General features: G+C 55.8%; 1 protein-coding gene across 6 annotated transcripts; it reads right to left on the reverse strand.

Annotated features, from left to right (window-relative positions):
• Window positions 1–176: 176 nt before the first annotated feature.
• Window positions 177–14,707, reverse strand: ACOT11 (acyl-CoA thioesterase 11). 6 transcript variants are annotated; one of them, XM_082053554.1, is made up of 18 exons: window positions 14,587–14,707; window positions 10,404–10,479; window positions 8,742–8,934; window positions 7,807–7,876; window positions 5,921–5,971; window positions 4,957–5,017; window positions 4,648–4,749; window positions 4,003–4,138; window positions 3,600–3,756; window positions 3,142–3,261; window positions 2,914–3,058; window positions 1,931–1,986; window positions 1,778–1,844; window positions 1,602–1,685; window positions 1,357–1,490; window positions 942–1,073; window positions 738–864; window positions 177–630 (listed from the first exon to the last, which is right to left on the reverse strand). In XM_082053554.1, the coding sequence occupies exons 1-18, from the start codon at window positions 14,607–14,609 to the stop codon at window positions 484–486; spliced, it is 1,881 nt and encodes a 626-aa protein (XP_081909680.1). In that variant the 5' UTR covers window positions 14,610–14,707; the 3' UTR covers window positions 177–483. The 6 variants fall into 6 exon arrangements, with proteins under 6 accessions (XP_081909680.1, XP_081909675.1, XP_081909676.1 ...); XM_082053549.1 differs by having other exon boundaries at window positions 3,600–3,759; window positions 14,587–14,691; XM_082053550.1 differs by lacking the exon at window positions 14,587–14,707 and adding an exon at window positions 10,688–10,872 and having other exon boundaries at window positions 3,600–3,759.
• Between the last annotated feature and the right edge of the window lie 744 nt (window positions 14,708–15,451).

The raw sequence follows: 15,451 nt of genomic DNA on the forward strand, positions 1-15,451 counted from the left end.
TTTACCAACCCTGCCCTTGGAAGGGGAGCAGCACTGGGCAGCTGTGGGGGAGCAGGATGCTCTGCCAGCCACCCCCACCCCAAGGAGTGGTATAGACCCCTCCCCACATCACTGTCCCCTCTCTCCCTTTGCTGCCTTGAAGAGAACCAGTTTCCCCCATAAAGAAATAGTAAAACAAACAAACAAAACAGTTTTAGGAAGACTTTGGATCATATAAAGATTCAAGTAGTGTTAAATGAACTAGAAAACCAACTCCTGTACACCAGCTTACAAAAATTCTAAATAAAAAAGGAAGAAGAAGAAAAGATATGACACACCAGTGCAAGGGATGAGGCAGTACAGGGATGCTCCTCCACCCCAGCTCCTGGGACCTCGCTGGGGGTGGCAGGGTCTGGGCACCACCATCCTATGTTCCCTTGACCATGGAGGTGCCCACTGCCTGTCTGTCCATCTGTCAGCAGGGCTGCTGTGGCTCTAGAGATCCTACAGCCGCACGATCAGGTCCTCCTTGTTCTTCAGCAGGAACTTCTCACAGGCTTCAAATGTGGCACAGAAGCTGGAGGACAGTCCCACCACGTTGGTGGTGACATAGTTGAGGTACCCCGGCGTGGCCTGGTTGTAGTAAGCCACCTGCAAGGCACGGGAGGTGATTAGTAGGGACACATGGGGATGAGGAAGCCCCCCCGATGGGGTGTGGGTGGCACAGCCTCGTGGCATGGCCACAGCATCCATCCCACCTTGCTCATCTCCTCTGACTCCGGCCAAATGCAGAAACCAGAGCAGAGCGTCTCCCCTCGTGTGAAGCTGTCGCTGGCAGGGTGGGTGGGCAGTGTCACTGACCGAAAGGCCACCACGTAAGGGTCTCTGGGGAGGAGAGAGCCCAGTGAGCTGGTGCAGCCCAGCCAGAGGGGAGCAGGGGATGGGGACAAGGAGACAGTTACCCCTTGCTGCAGGGTTCCCGCCGGGACGCCAGGATGATGAAGTCCTGTGGCTTGTTCTCATGGCTGAGCGTCTGGCTCACCACGTGGTAGATCATGTCATCGTCATCCACTTGCTGGATGAGCTCAGCACTCCTGTGAGGCGGCAGGGGGCCGATCAGAGAAATCCAGCTGTCACCCCCAAGTCTAGGGGCATACACACTTATGGCCTAGTGCCATACCCAAAATATTTTGAGGGACCCAAAACAGATGTTTTCTGCAGCAAAGTGCACCCACCAGCCCAGGCGGACAGGGGTGCACGGTGAAAGGTTTCTAGGAGCAATCATGGCTCTGGGGTGGTGCATTTGCTCCCAGGAGAGCCCAAAGGGGTCTTCAGTGATGAGCCTCAAATTTAAGGATTTTGGAAAGGGGAACTCACGCGTAGTGTTTGTCCCACTCGTGCCGGCGCCGCAGGTCGGAGAGCAGGGCGAAGGCTTGGCTGGCAGTGATGCAGACCAACATCTCAATCCGGAAGGAGAGGAACTTGTCCTCCTCCAGCGTGTATATCTGCACCTGGGGGAGCACAGGGCACGGGCTGGGACATGCTCAGCCACTGCCAAGTCCCCAGGGTACCCAGGCTTTGGGGGCGAGAAGCATCTTGGGGTGATAGGGCAGATTTAGTACCTTTTCCTTTTCTCTGGCCAGTGCCCAGTTGGCTTTGGCTATGAGTGTCTTCAGTGCAGAGACGTTGTTGTAGCTCAGATAAACCTGGGGCAAGGGCAGCAGGTCAGGGGTGGGAAGGGGGGGGCAGGAGGCAGCAGCTCCTGGGGGGCAGCAGCTCCCAGGGGGCAGCATCCTACCTTGTTGCTTTGGTCCCAGGGCACAGAGAGCGGCACCTCAGTCTGTTTGCAGGAGACGACGTATTTTCTGCAGGAAAGAAGCAGTTTCCCAGTGCTGAGCCCCAATTCCCCTCCTGCCTCCATCCCTGCATCCCACTTGCTTTTTCCACTCACCGGTCCAGACGGATTTTTTTCCTAGCACTGGCTTCTCTGTACCTCCTCTCTCCATCCTGATAAATGGGAAAAGCACATTAGGTTAACAGGAAAAGGAGGGAAAAAACAAACAAACAAACAAACACAAAACAACAAACCAGATGTCTTTTTAGGACGGAAAAGCCCCTGCGTTTGCTGGCTGCTGCCCCAGCTCTGCTGACAGAGGTGGCTGGTTATTAACCCTGAGCTATTTCGGCATTGCTACCACTTGCTGGGATCAAGCAACAGGCACTGGCACATTAGGAAAACACCCTCACTGTGGCTGCAGAGCTGCAAACAGCAGCTGAAACACAAATTGCACCCTCTAGCAATGCAAATATCCCCTCCCAGGGAAATAAAAACTCCAGAAGAGCAGCTTATTCCAAAGAAAGCAGTAGCGCAGCGCTTTAAAGCAGGCGGAGAGAAGATTTTAGGGAGCCTGGCTCTGGACACGAGATGCTCTCCTGCAGAGTGGTATGAGAGTCTTAGTTTTAAGGCATCAAAAAATGAGGTAGGTGGCAGGGATTGGCCAAGAGGAAGGCTACACTGCCTGAGGTGCGCAGGTGTTTGCTTCACTGCCGTGCTCACGTGACAGGTTTTCTCAAATATTTGGATCCAAGCAAATCATGGATTAGGATGGTTTGAAAGGTAAAAAGCAACTTAAGAGGTTTGCATTCTTTCCCCTAAATTACAGAAAATATGAGCTCAAACTTGCAGGCAATATTCTGTTAAGCCTGGCATGGCTAATATAATACATCTCCACCTCTGCACAGGCAAGTGGTTTATTTTATTATTAGTTATACCAAACTATCAATTTAATTCACTTGCTATCAGGCAATTTGTTTTCCATCATCATAAAACTGCATTTGTTTTGCTGTGAATTTGAGAGCCTTTTGGAGTTGAGTGGGATTCCTGGGGGTCCCATGTCACTGTGGTGGGGACAAGCCAACCCTACTCGTCCTTACCCCTGGCTCAGGTGTAACCATGGGCAGGGTGCGGGGCCGCCCCTTCTCATCCAGCACCACAAAGGTCATGAAGGCACTGTTGATGTGTCTCCTGCTGACGGACATCTCCTGGCCATGTGCCTCGGCACAGACCCCCACCTCCATGCTGGGGGAGAGCGGAGAAAAAGGGGTGAGTGTGCGAAAAGCCACCGGGAGGGTGGGATGTGACCTCCCGCTGCCAGCACCCACCTGTTTTTGAAGGAGTTGTTGACAATGGCTTTGAGGACCAGGCGGTCCCCGACTTGCGATGGTCCCCGAAAGTGGAACATCTCAATGGCCTGCAGCGTGGGGTGGGCATGGCACAGCCGGCTGTGGGGACAAGTGTCACCCCCCTGCCCGTAGCACCCTGGCAGCCCTGTGCATCCTCCCTGTCCCAGCTAAAGCTGAGGAGACCACGAAAAGTGACCCCTGGCTGCTAACTGCCAAAACCAGCCATGAGAAGGGACAGCGTGGTGAGTGTGAACCCTCTCCTGGGGTTGTCCAGCAACTTGCTCCCATGCGACCCCCTCTATGGCATCGTCCAGGGGGACCATCCCTTTGGAGGGTCTCCACAAACCCAGCTGTGTCCCATCCTGGCTGGATGCTGCCCTGGCTGTGTGTCCCCTCCAGTCACACCATCTCCCCACCCCAAATCTCCATTGGGTCACCTGGCTGCGATGGTGGCCACATTCTCCATCCAGGCCATGATCTGCCCACCAAAGGTGTTGCCCTGATGGTTGGCGTGCGGGGGCAGCACCAGCTCCACACTCTCCACTCGTGTATTCTCCGCCGGCACTGCCACACTGCCGTCCCGCGTCTCCAGCTCTGCTGCGAGGGGAGGACGGGGCTCAGCGTGCGGGATGGTGGGACCCCCACAGCTGCCCTCCCACTGGATCAATTCCCCCACACCTCCTAGCTTGGGGTCTGGGCTGATCCCTAACCCATGGCCAGAACATCCTCAAACCTCCACTGCAATCACCACTCTTCCCCCACTGAGTCACACCGAGGGAGGAGGTTGTCACCAGTGGGTGTCGGGGCTGTTTTGGGGCTGGAAGCTGTGGGACACGGTACCTGTTTCTTGGGGGCTGCTGGTGAGGAGGTCCTTGAGAGTGTCCTTGTGGACCAGCCGCATGCGGCGGCGCTCGGCAGCGATGCTGTGCTCAATCTTCTCCTCCTCTGTCTGTGGGGTCAGCGGCTTCAGCTTCACCTGCAAAGGGGACACGGCTTCAGGAGAAGGCAGGGCTACTTCAGGTGACAGCATGTGCTCCCATAGCACTGCATGGCCCTCCATAGGTGTGTCAGGACCAGCCATGCTCCTCCTGGGTTATATTATAGCTGCTGACGGAGGGGCCAGAGGCCAAACAGCTCTGATAGCAGGATAGGAACCCACTGGGAGGTGTCACACAGTGGAGACCATGGCCTCAAGTTGTGCCAGGGGAGGTTTAGATTGTATATTTGGAACTTTTTTCCCCAGAAAGGGTTGTCAGGTGTTGGAATGGGCTGCCCAGGGCAGTGATGGAGTCACCATCCGTGAAGGAGTTTGAAAGGCATGTAGATGAGGTTCTTAGGGACGTGGTTTAGAACCAGAATTAGGTTAATGGTTGGACTCAATGATCTCGAGGGTTTCTTCCAACCAAAATGATTCTATGATCAGCACTGCTACTAAGGAGCTATTTCCTCACTGCGTGAGCCCCCTACTCACCAGCCACCACTCACCTTGCAGCCAGAAGGGCCCTGTGCCACGAAGGTGGCGTATGCCTTGCAGATGCTGCTGTGCTTCCCGCTGCACAGGTCCTCGTAGCTCACCTGGATGCCCACCTGGGAGGGGGCACAGCACCCCTGAGAGCCAGCTCTGCTCCCTGGGGACCTGTATCCCACTGAGCACAGCAGGAAGGGTTCTCCATGTGGGATCAAAGCTGGGAACCGTGGGAGGAATGGGCCATGGGGAAGAGGTGCATGCGGCTGGTGGGGATGGGCGAGGGCAATGAGGTGGGGGTTAATGAAGGCAGGGGGAGACACACCAACCTCCATGCTGGAGTTGAAGGCTCGGTTCACTTTGGCTTTGATGTTGACAACTTGTCCGACACTGAAAAACAGAAAGAGGAGAAAGCGTGTGGAGGTCACTGAGGTGCGACAACATTACAGCTCACTGCCTGGGACAGAGGGGACATGCCGGAATGGTCAGCAGGACATGGAGACAGCCACGTTCCAGTCATGGGAGCCCACAGATCTCCAAGCCTGGCAGTGAGATGTCACCCCCCCAGCATCTGCATGCAAACAAGTCTCAAGTCTGGGGTGTTGCTAGGACACCTGGGAGGTTCAGGGGTGCCCAAGGCTAAGTTGGCACCCCTTGCCATGCGGGCATGCACCCTCCTGCCAGAGCAAACGGCTCCTCCAGCCCCACATGGGCTGTCCTGCACGATGGGGGCACCTGTGGTGCCTAACTTACTCCAGACTGGTACCAACCAAATGAGCAAATTAAGCTTATTGGAGAGACTGACAGCAGAGTCTTTAGTAAATACATTATTAAATCAGGAATATTCTTCATCTTCTAAAAGAGACCAGTGCCAAGAAAAACAGTGGAAAAATAAACGCTAGGACGGCTGCTGCAGGTTTGCACCACAGCGGGCTCAAAGCCAGAAGCAAGGAAGAGTCAGCATGTGTTTTGGACCATAACTCCTGCTTTGTCCCTATGCACGACTTTTGTCCTCAAACGACTAGAATCATCTCAGCTGCTTGACACGCTTTACATGTTGGCTCTGGCTGGAGCAGGGACGGTGCAAGGTTGGGGCAGTGCCTCTAGTAGTCCCCCAACACAGACCCTGGTCCCAGAGGCGACCCCTGCGGCATGCCGAAACGTTAGCGGGGCTACGTGAGCAGCATCAGTGCACCTCCCGGGCTGGGCCGTGCCGCATCAGCAAGGTTAATGCTCCCAACTCACGGCAGCACTGCATTAGGCCAGCTGCTCTAGGGCTGCAAACCTCCGTACCAGACACCGCTCTTCCCATCCCGCTGCCCAGAAGGGTTTATATACTGCTGGCTGGTGCGAAAAGAAAAAGCGAGATGGGGAGGAGAGGGTTAGAGATGATGAAGCGGTGGCATGGCGAGGCTGGAGCGTGGATGCTCCAGCTGGGTTTGCAGTGAGGAGGTAAGGAGAGGGGTCTGGGCAGGCACACTGGCAGCCCCTGTTGTCTAGATTACAGCCCCAGAAATATTTTACCCTCTCCTTACCAAACAGCACAAGCTGGTGCGATAGAAGCCACACAAACCCACATGCAATCCTCTGGGGAGGCTGCAGCTCCCCATGGCAGGGCTGAGAGATGGGGAGCATCTGATGCCCAGATGGTGAGTTTTTAAGTCAGTGATTTCTTGGGGTTTTCTCTGTGTCCCCAAGCACCTACAGACCTTCCCTGCCCAGGGGGGTCTCTCCCTCTCTGTGGGAGGGTGGCAGAAAGCACAGACAGCTGGGCAAGGAGGTAAGCAGATGGCAAACACCACCCAAAGCTCCCTCTGCCCTCACACAGCTTGGTGAGAAATCCCCATACATGGAGCATCATGCTGGACCACAGCAAGTGGGAGCTGAGCCAGGAGCAGCACAAATTCCCCAACCCCCTGGAGTGATGCTTGGCTTGTCCCTGAGGAGGGCAAATGCCTTGCAGGGCTGCATTCAATGCTCTGAAATGGGGCTCAGTTCTGGCCTCCTGCTTCCAAAACCCACAGGGAAAAGCTTCCCAGGCAAAGCTGCCCCAGCAGCTGGAACTGTTTGACACTAGGCATTGACCCCAGCGGTGCCACCTCCACCAGTCTCACCCCCACTGGTGTCACACAGGGCTGCACCACATCCCCACACCGTGGCTTCAGCACAGGGTGATGTGCAACTCATTCCTGCCGACACCACGTGATATGGTGAAAGGGGGAGTTTAGCATTTCCTGGGGATGACAGTGAAACCCAAGAGTGAGTCGGACTTCCCAGCACCAAATAAATCAGCTGACACCCTGGGACTCCAGCACCAGCAAGGAGCTGCCAGGCAGCATGGATCCTATATGGCACAGCTTCGGTCAACAGGACCCCAGGGAATGGGACTGCCAAAAAACCCACTGCCAGCACACAGGCACCTCTGCCATCCAGCCCTGTGGGCATCTTTGTGGGTGCACCAAAACCCTGCACCAAAACACCCCCAGAGCCACCTGGATGGTACCCAGAGGTGAGCAGAGGGGCATCCCTCTGTGCAGGGGAGACACGGGCTCTGGCAGAGGGGGAAAGTGGGGGCAGCACACAGGCTCACCAGGGAGGCAAGGGAGGTGACCACCTTGGGCACGTAAGACCTGTGCCTGGTGGGAATACTTCTGTCGTCCCCTGCAATGGGACAGCCCAGAGGCATTGGGGTGTCCACCTCCTCAGGGGCAGCAACCAGGGGGTGCTAGGACAAGCTTGGGAGGGGATTTTGGCCAGGAAAAGCTCAGCCTGGTGTATCTCATGATCCAATGCATGGATGGGTGGGTGAGTGGCTACTACAGAGGCATAGTTTGCAAGATTAAAGTTTTCTAGAGCACTAAGTCAGAGTTGTTCCTTGAACAAAGTCAGAGAGGAACTGGGGCCAGGGGAAATACTAGGAAGCCAACCCAGCAGGAGTTCTCCAGGTGACCAGACAGTGGATAAATCAGAGCAGAGTCAGTCCACAGCCCCCCAGCAGAGCCAGAGCCTTAATCTCTGCCTGCCCTGTGAGCCTGGCACTGCCACTGCACCTCCTGCCCTCCCAAACATGCTGCTCCCTGTACCAGCTCCAGCCCCACCGTCCACGTTGCACCCAGCAGATGGGAAAAAACCCCGTTCACGTCCCTTGCACGTGCCCCACTGGAGAGCTGGGTATTTACCTAATGGTACGCTCAAAATAGATATCATCCATGGAAGCCGTGACACATGGGCAGCCGGCATGTCTCTCAGCTGGAAAGGAAAAACAAACTGCATCAGCTACCAGCAGCAACACAGTGAGTGTGGCAGGGGCATGGGGGCTTCTCTGCCCCAGGGCTGCTGCCTCAGGGCTGGTGGCACCCATGAAACCCCGGCTGGTGTCCCTTTCCCTGTTTGTGCCCTTCTGCTGCGTTCGCAGGAGATGAGAGCGGGGTTTGGGGCTTCTCCACCTAGTAGCAGTGTGGGTTTGCAGGTGTTTTGAGGGTTTGGAGCATGTGTTGTAACTAGGAGGCACACTGCCCTGCTGTTTGCCTTCCCTCCATGCTTTCAGACACTGCTGGGATGCACAAGCAGCTGATATCTCCCCATACGTAGCAAATATTTTAAAGTTATCTTGCTGTTCCATCTTTCCCTTGGGACACTAGGAACCTCGAAGTGCAAAATTACATCAGGAAGCTCATCAACCTGCAAGACTACACCCTTTTTCCTTTCCTGGTGCTTGGTGACCCATGGGATGAGCTTCTTGCTGGGCAGAGGAACTCCACCCCGTCTGGAAAAGCTCTGCTGGGATGCCAGGGATGCTGCCAGCCCAGTCTTGCCATGCCCTGTGCACCAGGCAAGGACAAGGACAGTGCTTGGAAAGAAACAGACGTCAATTTTGATCTGTCCCTGAGCAAGCATGCGTGCTGCAGCACACATCTCCTCCCCCTCTCATCCTGCTCCCGTTCGCACTCTAATTACTCAGCAGAATGGCATGACGCAGGTCCCCGGCTGGCGTCAGCTCTGAGGGACAGTGCTGGACTGCTGGGCACGCCATCAATGAGCCAGCTCCTGGGGACATCGCCAGGTCCCTTCCCTCCCGGCCCAGTGATGGCTCCGGCGGGAGAGGATGACTTACCGGAGAGGCAGGCGGCCGTGTCGATCCACTTGAGCAGCTGGCCGGTGCTGAGCTCACCACAGTGGTTGGTGTGGCAGGGCAGCACCAGCTGGCTCATCTGCACCTCCGTGGGGTTGCAGGTGGGTGAGGGGCTCTCCATGGCCCCTGGTACCTCCTCCCCTGGCTCTCGGGCACGTGGTGGAGACGTTGAGCCCTGAGTGGGATGAGAGCTCTGTTTTACCCAAACAGGAGAAAAATTCCCTGAGAAAAGAGTGACCCACGCAGAGCCAGTGGGACCCCCAGCCCTGCACAGCCCTGGGCACCACCAAAACCCATCCAGCCCTTGCCAAACATGTGAGGCCGACAGCAAAGGAAAAATCTCTCTTAACAGAGCTTTCTGGGTGATCACTACAGGCTTCCAGGCCATTTATAACCCAGCCCCACTGCTTCCTCCCCAAAACTGTGCCAAACCCCCTCCAAAGTCAATCAGTTCTCTGGGAAGGAATTTTGCTCCCCCAACAGCTTCATTTTTGGGATGCTGCAGCAGAGGGTGGGCTTGTGCTCCCAGGGTTTGTGCCTAGGGCTGGGCATGCAGCGATGCTCCACACCTTCCACTAACAGCTGCCTTTGCCAAAGAAAGCACCAAAAGCAGCTTTTCATGGCTGGAACAAGCAGAGGCAGGGGCAGCATGCTTGGCTTGGGATTGTTTGCTCAGTTAAAGACAGTTCTTATGGGCTTTGGGGTTTGCTGGGCACAGAGCCGCGCCGGTGGGAGGGGGTTTAGAAGAGTGCGGCTGGTATTGCAACTGTGCCGACAATAAAAATAGCTGATGAGATGTCAAGCGAAGCTGTGTTACACAAGGAGTGAACTCAGTTAGCCCGGTGAGTAATTGAGGAGACATGAGGAGCCGTCTGGGCTTCGTTACAGCCTTTCTTCCTTCCGCTTTCTGCTCCCACCGTGGCTCCCGTTTGCAGCACTTGTTGTGAGAGCCCCGTTGCAGCAGCTTTTTTGCACTTTGGTTTGCCCAGCTACTTTTAAAGATGGGTTTATGCTGAAAATGAAGCTTTCCTGACTACCCTGGGCTCACTGCCTCTCAGAACAGCATTTTTCTCTGGTGGGTCTAACCTCTGTTTCCATAGCTACTGGTACAGAAACGACACAAACCTCCACTAAGCAGAGGCGGCGGCAAACACGACAAGCTGAGCCTATGGCAAAGGGCCCCCCATCCTGCAGCAAGACAGACCCCTGGCCACCAGACCCCCTTTGCGAACCCCCCAGGCTGTTTTCCAGTGTGCCAAGGTACTCACACAAGCACAACGGAGCTATTTTGGAAAGCCAGCAGGCTTTGGGGTACGAGCCAGCAATTCAAAGAGCTCCAAAGCCACTTGCTGCAAAGCCAGCAGCCAGCCTGGCCAGAGCTCCCGCCACTCGTTTTGCCAGTGCTTGCTGTTTCTAAATTTTAGGGCAAAAAACAGCATTCCATGGGAATAGCCTTGACCCCATAGTGGCCAGTAAGAGGCTGAGGATGCTGCTGGGGACCACATGGGGAGCGGATGGCACTGGGGCTGATGCAGGGCTGGGAGCGGCTCCCGGCACTGGGTGACACCTGCCTGGCACAGCCATGATTAGTAGCCACTGGCACAACAGGGAGCCCCAGGGTTAGTTGCACAGCATGGGGGGTACCTGGAGGCCATTGCAACAGAAATTCAAGATCTCTTCGGGTACTACAATATTCTCCTTGACCATTTTTAAGAGACATCTGGAAAGGAGAAGAGTGGCTGCGGTTACTGCAGGACCGGCAGAGCCGGGCGTTGAGGATGCCTGTGGTTGACCCTCAGCTAGGACAAGGCCCCATGCATGGCAGGTGTGGTGGAGCCACCATTTGCCACAGCCACCTGTGTGACTGGTTGTCACATCCTGTCCCCATGCCCCATGCTGATATCCCTCCCCATGGCACCAGCACCTACCAGGGTGGCTGCTGGAGCCAAAACAGAGAAGGGCAGAGCTGGGGCTGGCACCTGCCATTCCTTGGGGGTCAGGACCAGCACCTGCCAGCTGCGATGGAAACACTCCCATCTATTTTGGGGTGCTGGACCAAGCCCAGGCTGCGGTGCCGTGGCCCGTTCCTCGATCAGTGACACTGTGTCAGTACTTTCCGTGTTACTACATGTGACAAAGAGATGCGTCCTGAAGCTCCTCCAGCCGGCACGATGACACTGCCACGGTCACAAGACAGCCAGGAGAGTATTTTTGGCAGCCAGCAGGACTCACGCCACGCACGGGTGGTACTGGGGGCAGCGAATGGGAAGCACCCGTTATGGGCAACGCCACTGTGCCCGGCACCAGCCCCTCTGCCTGCGGAGCTCTGGCATTGCCAAGGGCATTGCATGCCCTTGGGTGACCGCAGGCTCCCTGGCCACATGCACGGCTACAAGGTCCCTGCTGGACATGGTGGTGGCGTTGCAAAGAAAGGTAGTGTGGGAGCTGCAGCAGAAACAAGTGGAAGAGGCTTTATATTTACATTTTGCTTTTAAACACAACACCAGTGGGCTCTTGGCATGCTCTCAACTGTCCCAGCAAGCATCCCACTCCTACATGGGTCCAGCCAAGGCGTGGGACTGACCGATTTTGGCACAGAGACAAAAAACTGGAAGCTGCAAATTTGCCTCCTGCACCGTCAGCCCTTTGTGGGAGCTGGTGTTGGGGTGTCGCACGGTGCACACCTGCTGTGGTTGAGATGAAATGAGGGTGCTCAGAGCACTGGCGGATGCAAGCAGCACCGCTGAGGCTTTCAAAGCCCCCCAGCCCAGCTCCACAACTTCTCTGGGCTTGATATCGAGGCTTGGGAGCTTGCTTATGTCTCACCCACCCTTGCAAGAGCTTGGTACAAGAGTTAATCCCATCCTTAGCAACCTGGGCTTGCTCCCTGGGTTTCCTTTATTGCAGACACAAGGCGGTGTCCGGGGTTGGCTCTGTCACACCCCACAGGTGCAGCAGCCAATGTCATAGGACACATGGCTTGGGCCGTACCTTGGAAACCCAAACCTCCTCCTGGCTCCACGCTCTCTTATTGCAACCATGTCACCTTGTCCCCTGGATTGGGTCAGCAGGAGGGTGAAAAAAAAAAGAGCCATCTGCTTTGCATCCATCCCCCCAGTATTTCTGAGCCCACCCTGGAGTGCAGTGCTCTGACCAGGGTCAGGGAGCAACACAGCCACATGTCGCTAACACGGTTCAGAGACCCAGAACCATTCAGCTGGTGGGTATTTATAGAGTATTTGGTTATTGAAACTAAGCAAGCAAGTGTCTGTCCTCATTAAAATCTTCAGCCTCACTCAACTGTCACATATCTAAAGTTGTTGACTGATGCAGTCCTCGGGTCACCATGGCAACGGGATGAAGTACCCAGGCAATGATGCTCTTACACTGTCACCCCTAGAGTGACCCACTTCTACCCCCCCCCCCAAAAAAAAAAAGTTTTCATTAGGAAAAAAACCCTTCCAGCAGAATATTTTTCTTGCCTCCTGCTACACTCACTTCCTGCACTGCTGGAGGTGTAAGGAGCTTGTAGAGCAAACCAGGGGGATGACATGGAGCGGGAAACATCCCAATGACTCCACAAATACTGGGAGACCCCACTGCTCTCCTATACCCTGACAGGAGCATATCCCTCAGCACCGAAGCACTCACAAGCTCCAGGGATGGTCTTGGCTGTCAAATTGGGTGCTGGCCTCTTGTAAAAGCACCCGGGGGCCCACCAGCCTGGGGCAACCTCCATTGCAAAACCCCCTCAGGTCCTGCAGCCTCAAGCTGCCCCCTCCCAACCCTCCAGAGCTCTCCCACTGCCCCACCACCTCCCAAACACCAAAACCCCATTTTCCCTCTCCTGGCTCCAGTCTCGTACCCTCACCCCAGCTCCTTGACGCATCCTTATCCACTCTGGGAATATTTAAAGAAAAAAGCAGGGAGATGGCGGGGAGGAAAGTGGCAACAATGAAGTTCTCATGGGGGATTATTGGTGTATAATTGAGCAATATCCATGGTAACAAGCAAATCTGTATGCGTTAAAAAATTAACCTGACCTACTTTGGGAAATTCTGCCGTCTCGACAGGGTAGTGAGGGCTCTCCTTCTCCCAAGACCTGGACCACAAATCCTCCATGGTCCCAGAGTCCCCAAACAGCCCTGGTGCTCCCAGGGACAGGTTGGGCAGTTTTTGTGCAAGGGGAGATGTCCCCTCCAGCAGGACCACCATCAGTGAGCAGCGGTGGAGATGTCTAGCCTGGCTCCATCACCCCGTGGCTGCAGGGATGGAGTGGGGTCCCTGGGACAAGACCCATGGTGCTCTCTCAGGTGCACAGTGCTGGTTCTTCTGCGGAGCCATCAGGATGGTGGCCCTGCCAGGACCAGAAGGACTGAATCACCAGGTCACCGCATGGTGAGGAGGTGTGGCAGCTCTTGTGGTGGGTCTTGGAGGGACCCCAGGAGGGTGGCCAGCTCAGAAGAAAGGCCAAGACGCCCTGTGAAGAGTATTTTTGGGACCACATGTCGTGCTTTCCCCAGGGTTTCATGGAGCGAAGAGAGGCGCAGAGCCAGGAAAGTATGAACTGAGGGCCAAAGGCATCACAGGGGGACACAACGGTCAACAGCTTTATGTCCACCACCCTTGGGAAAACTTTACCTGAGGGGGACCCCTGCAGGGCCATCTCATCCCACTCTACCACTCAGTTCAATGCCAGATGAAGCATCCCCAGCCCCGTCCATGCCCACAGCCCCCAGCCCTGGCCATAGTCCCCCAGCTGCTCTCTGCAGCTCCCAGGAGGCTCCCAGGAAGGCTGGTGCTCTTTTGCTGGCATGGGGACAAAGTCTCCCCAGGGAGCGTCCCAGGGAACAAAGGTCTCCTGACACCGCTGCCTCCAGCCCAGGGGGATGGAGAAGTCGCGTGTCACCCTGTCACAGCTGCAACCACCACCATGGCCAAAACGCAGAAGCACAGGGACACCCAACAGCATCACCCAGCCCAGGCACCTTTCCCCTGCTACCCACAGCTTTCTTGGGGAGGAGACTGCCATAGCATTGAGACCACCGCAGTCAAGCCCACCAAGGTGGAGACCATCGTAGTGTAAATTGCTGCATGCAAGATCAAGCGGAGATCATGTGGAGACCCTGGTGGTCTTAGCTGTGGTGACCACCACTGTTGAGACCACCAGGGTAGAGACCACCAGGGTGGACACCATGGTGGTCCAGTGGTCTCCACCCTGGCAGCCTCGACCGTGGTGGTCTCAACCATGGTGAGCACCACAGTCATGACCACTGCGGTCGAGGCCATCAGAGTGGAGACCACCACGGAGTCATGGCACCCACCCCATCCGGCCACCCACGCTACCCCAGTCAGCTCTGGTGCTTCCCTCTGCCCTTCCCACAGCACCAGCATTCCTAGCAGCCCTGTGCCTGCCCTTCCCAAATATCTGACACCACTTTTAAATGAAAAAAGACTGATTCAAGCCAAATGCCCCCCAGCATCCCTCCCAGCACACCCAGAACGACCTTGGAGGGGGTTGTTGTTGCTGGCTGTCACCCACTGTCCTTATTGCAGCCAGAGAGTGCCATATCCCCCCACCCAGTGATGGGGCTGTGGCACAGATCACTGCAACCCCCCAGGGCAAGAGGGCATCACCCAAGCAAGCTGGGGGGGGCACAAGGGGCTTACACCCCACGTGCCACCCCCGGTAGAGCCACCCAGCACCGACACAAGCCAAGACAAGCCACCGCTCCATCACTGGGCGTGCAAGTGTCCGTGGATGCTGGCTCTGGCTCACCCAGCCCCCGTGTCCCCCCTCCTTGTCCCTATTGTCCCCAGCCCTCACCTCAGCCAGAAGAAGCTGAGCATTTGCAGGCAGTGGCGAGGCGACGGCGGGCTCGGAGGAGAAGCGTCCGGACACCTGCGCACGCAGCGGCACCGAGCGCGGGTGTTGAGGCCAGGGCTGGCGTGGAGATCTGGGACGGGGCCAGCACACACCCCCCTGCTTCCTTAAATGTACAGTCACGCATAACTTTTCTTAAGGTAGCGCTTGGCCAATCTGCTCTTGCCTGGAAAATGGCCGGCGCTCAGGAGATTTGCATCATGACCAACACTCTGCTGCAGAAATGAAAGCCAGGGAGCGCAGCAGGGCACCTGCACACTGCCAGCAGCTCTGCAGAGCAGCACCCTGTGTTTTGCCTTCCATTCCATCCTGGTGAGCAGCCCCTGAGATGGGGCCCGGGGGTCCTGGCTCTCCTCTCTGGCCCCATGCATCACCCTCTCTACTTCCCCCATCACCCCAGTGAGGGGCACAGGGGTGCCTGGCTGCTCCCCCAATCCACTCGGTACGTACAGCACAGCATCACATGAGGCTCTTCCTCGCCCCTAATTAAATCTGCCTGAAAATATTTGGATTTTCCACGGAACTCACCAGCTGGAAAAGCCTCCACAAACTTCCCCAGAGCCACTCCAGTCCCCACGGCTCAGCTCCTTGGCCCCGCTGCTTTTGAAGCACCTCTAACAAGGCTTATAATATACCCCCTTTTTTTTAATAATAAGGAAATAAAATGCAAATCACCATGTCGCCACATCAATGATACAGCCTATTGGGTTTGGGAGAGATGTTGTTTTATTTGTAATTTATTTATGTGCTTTTATAAGTGAATCTTGGTAATTGACGTACACGAGTTTGATCAAAGCTCCTTTTGGCA

Source organism: Streptopelia decaocto (genome assembly GCF_964273445.1).
Source record: "Streptopelia decaocto genome assembly, chromosome: 5".
NCBI classification, from domain to species: domain Eukaryota; kingdom Metazoa; phylum Chordata; class Aves; order Columbiformes; family Columbidae; genus Streptopelia; species Streptopelia decaocto.

Excerpts from the sequence above, each read along its gene's own strand:
- ACOT11 (XM_082053549.1), bottom strand. The coding sequence starts at position 14,609 with ATGCTCAGCTTCTTCTGGCTGAG. Across the intron at positions 5,018-5,920 it reads GATGGGAAGAGCGGTGTCTG|TGTCGGACAAGTTGTCAACA; the intron begins GTACGGAGGTTT and ends TCTGTTTTTCAG. Across the intron at positions 631-737 it reads AGTCAGAGGAGATGAGCAAG|GTGGCTTACTACAACCAGGC; the intron begins GTGGGATGGATG and ends CGTGCCTTGCAG.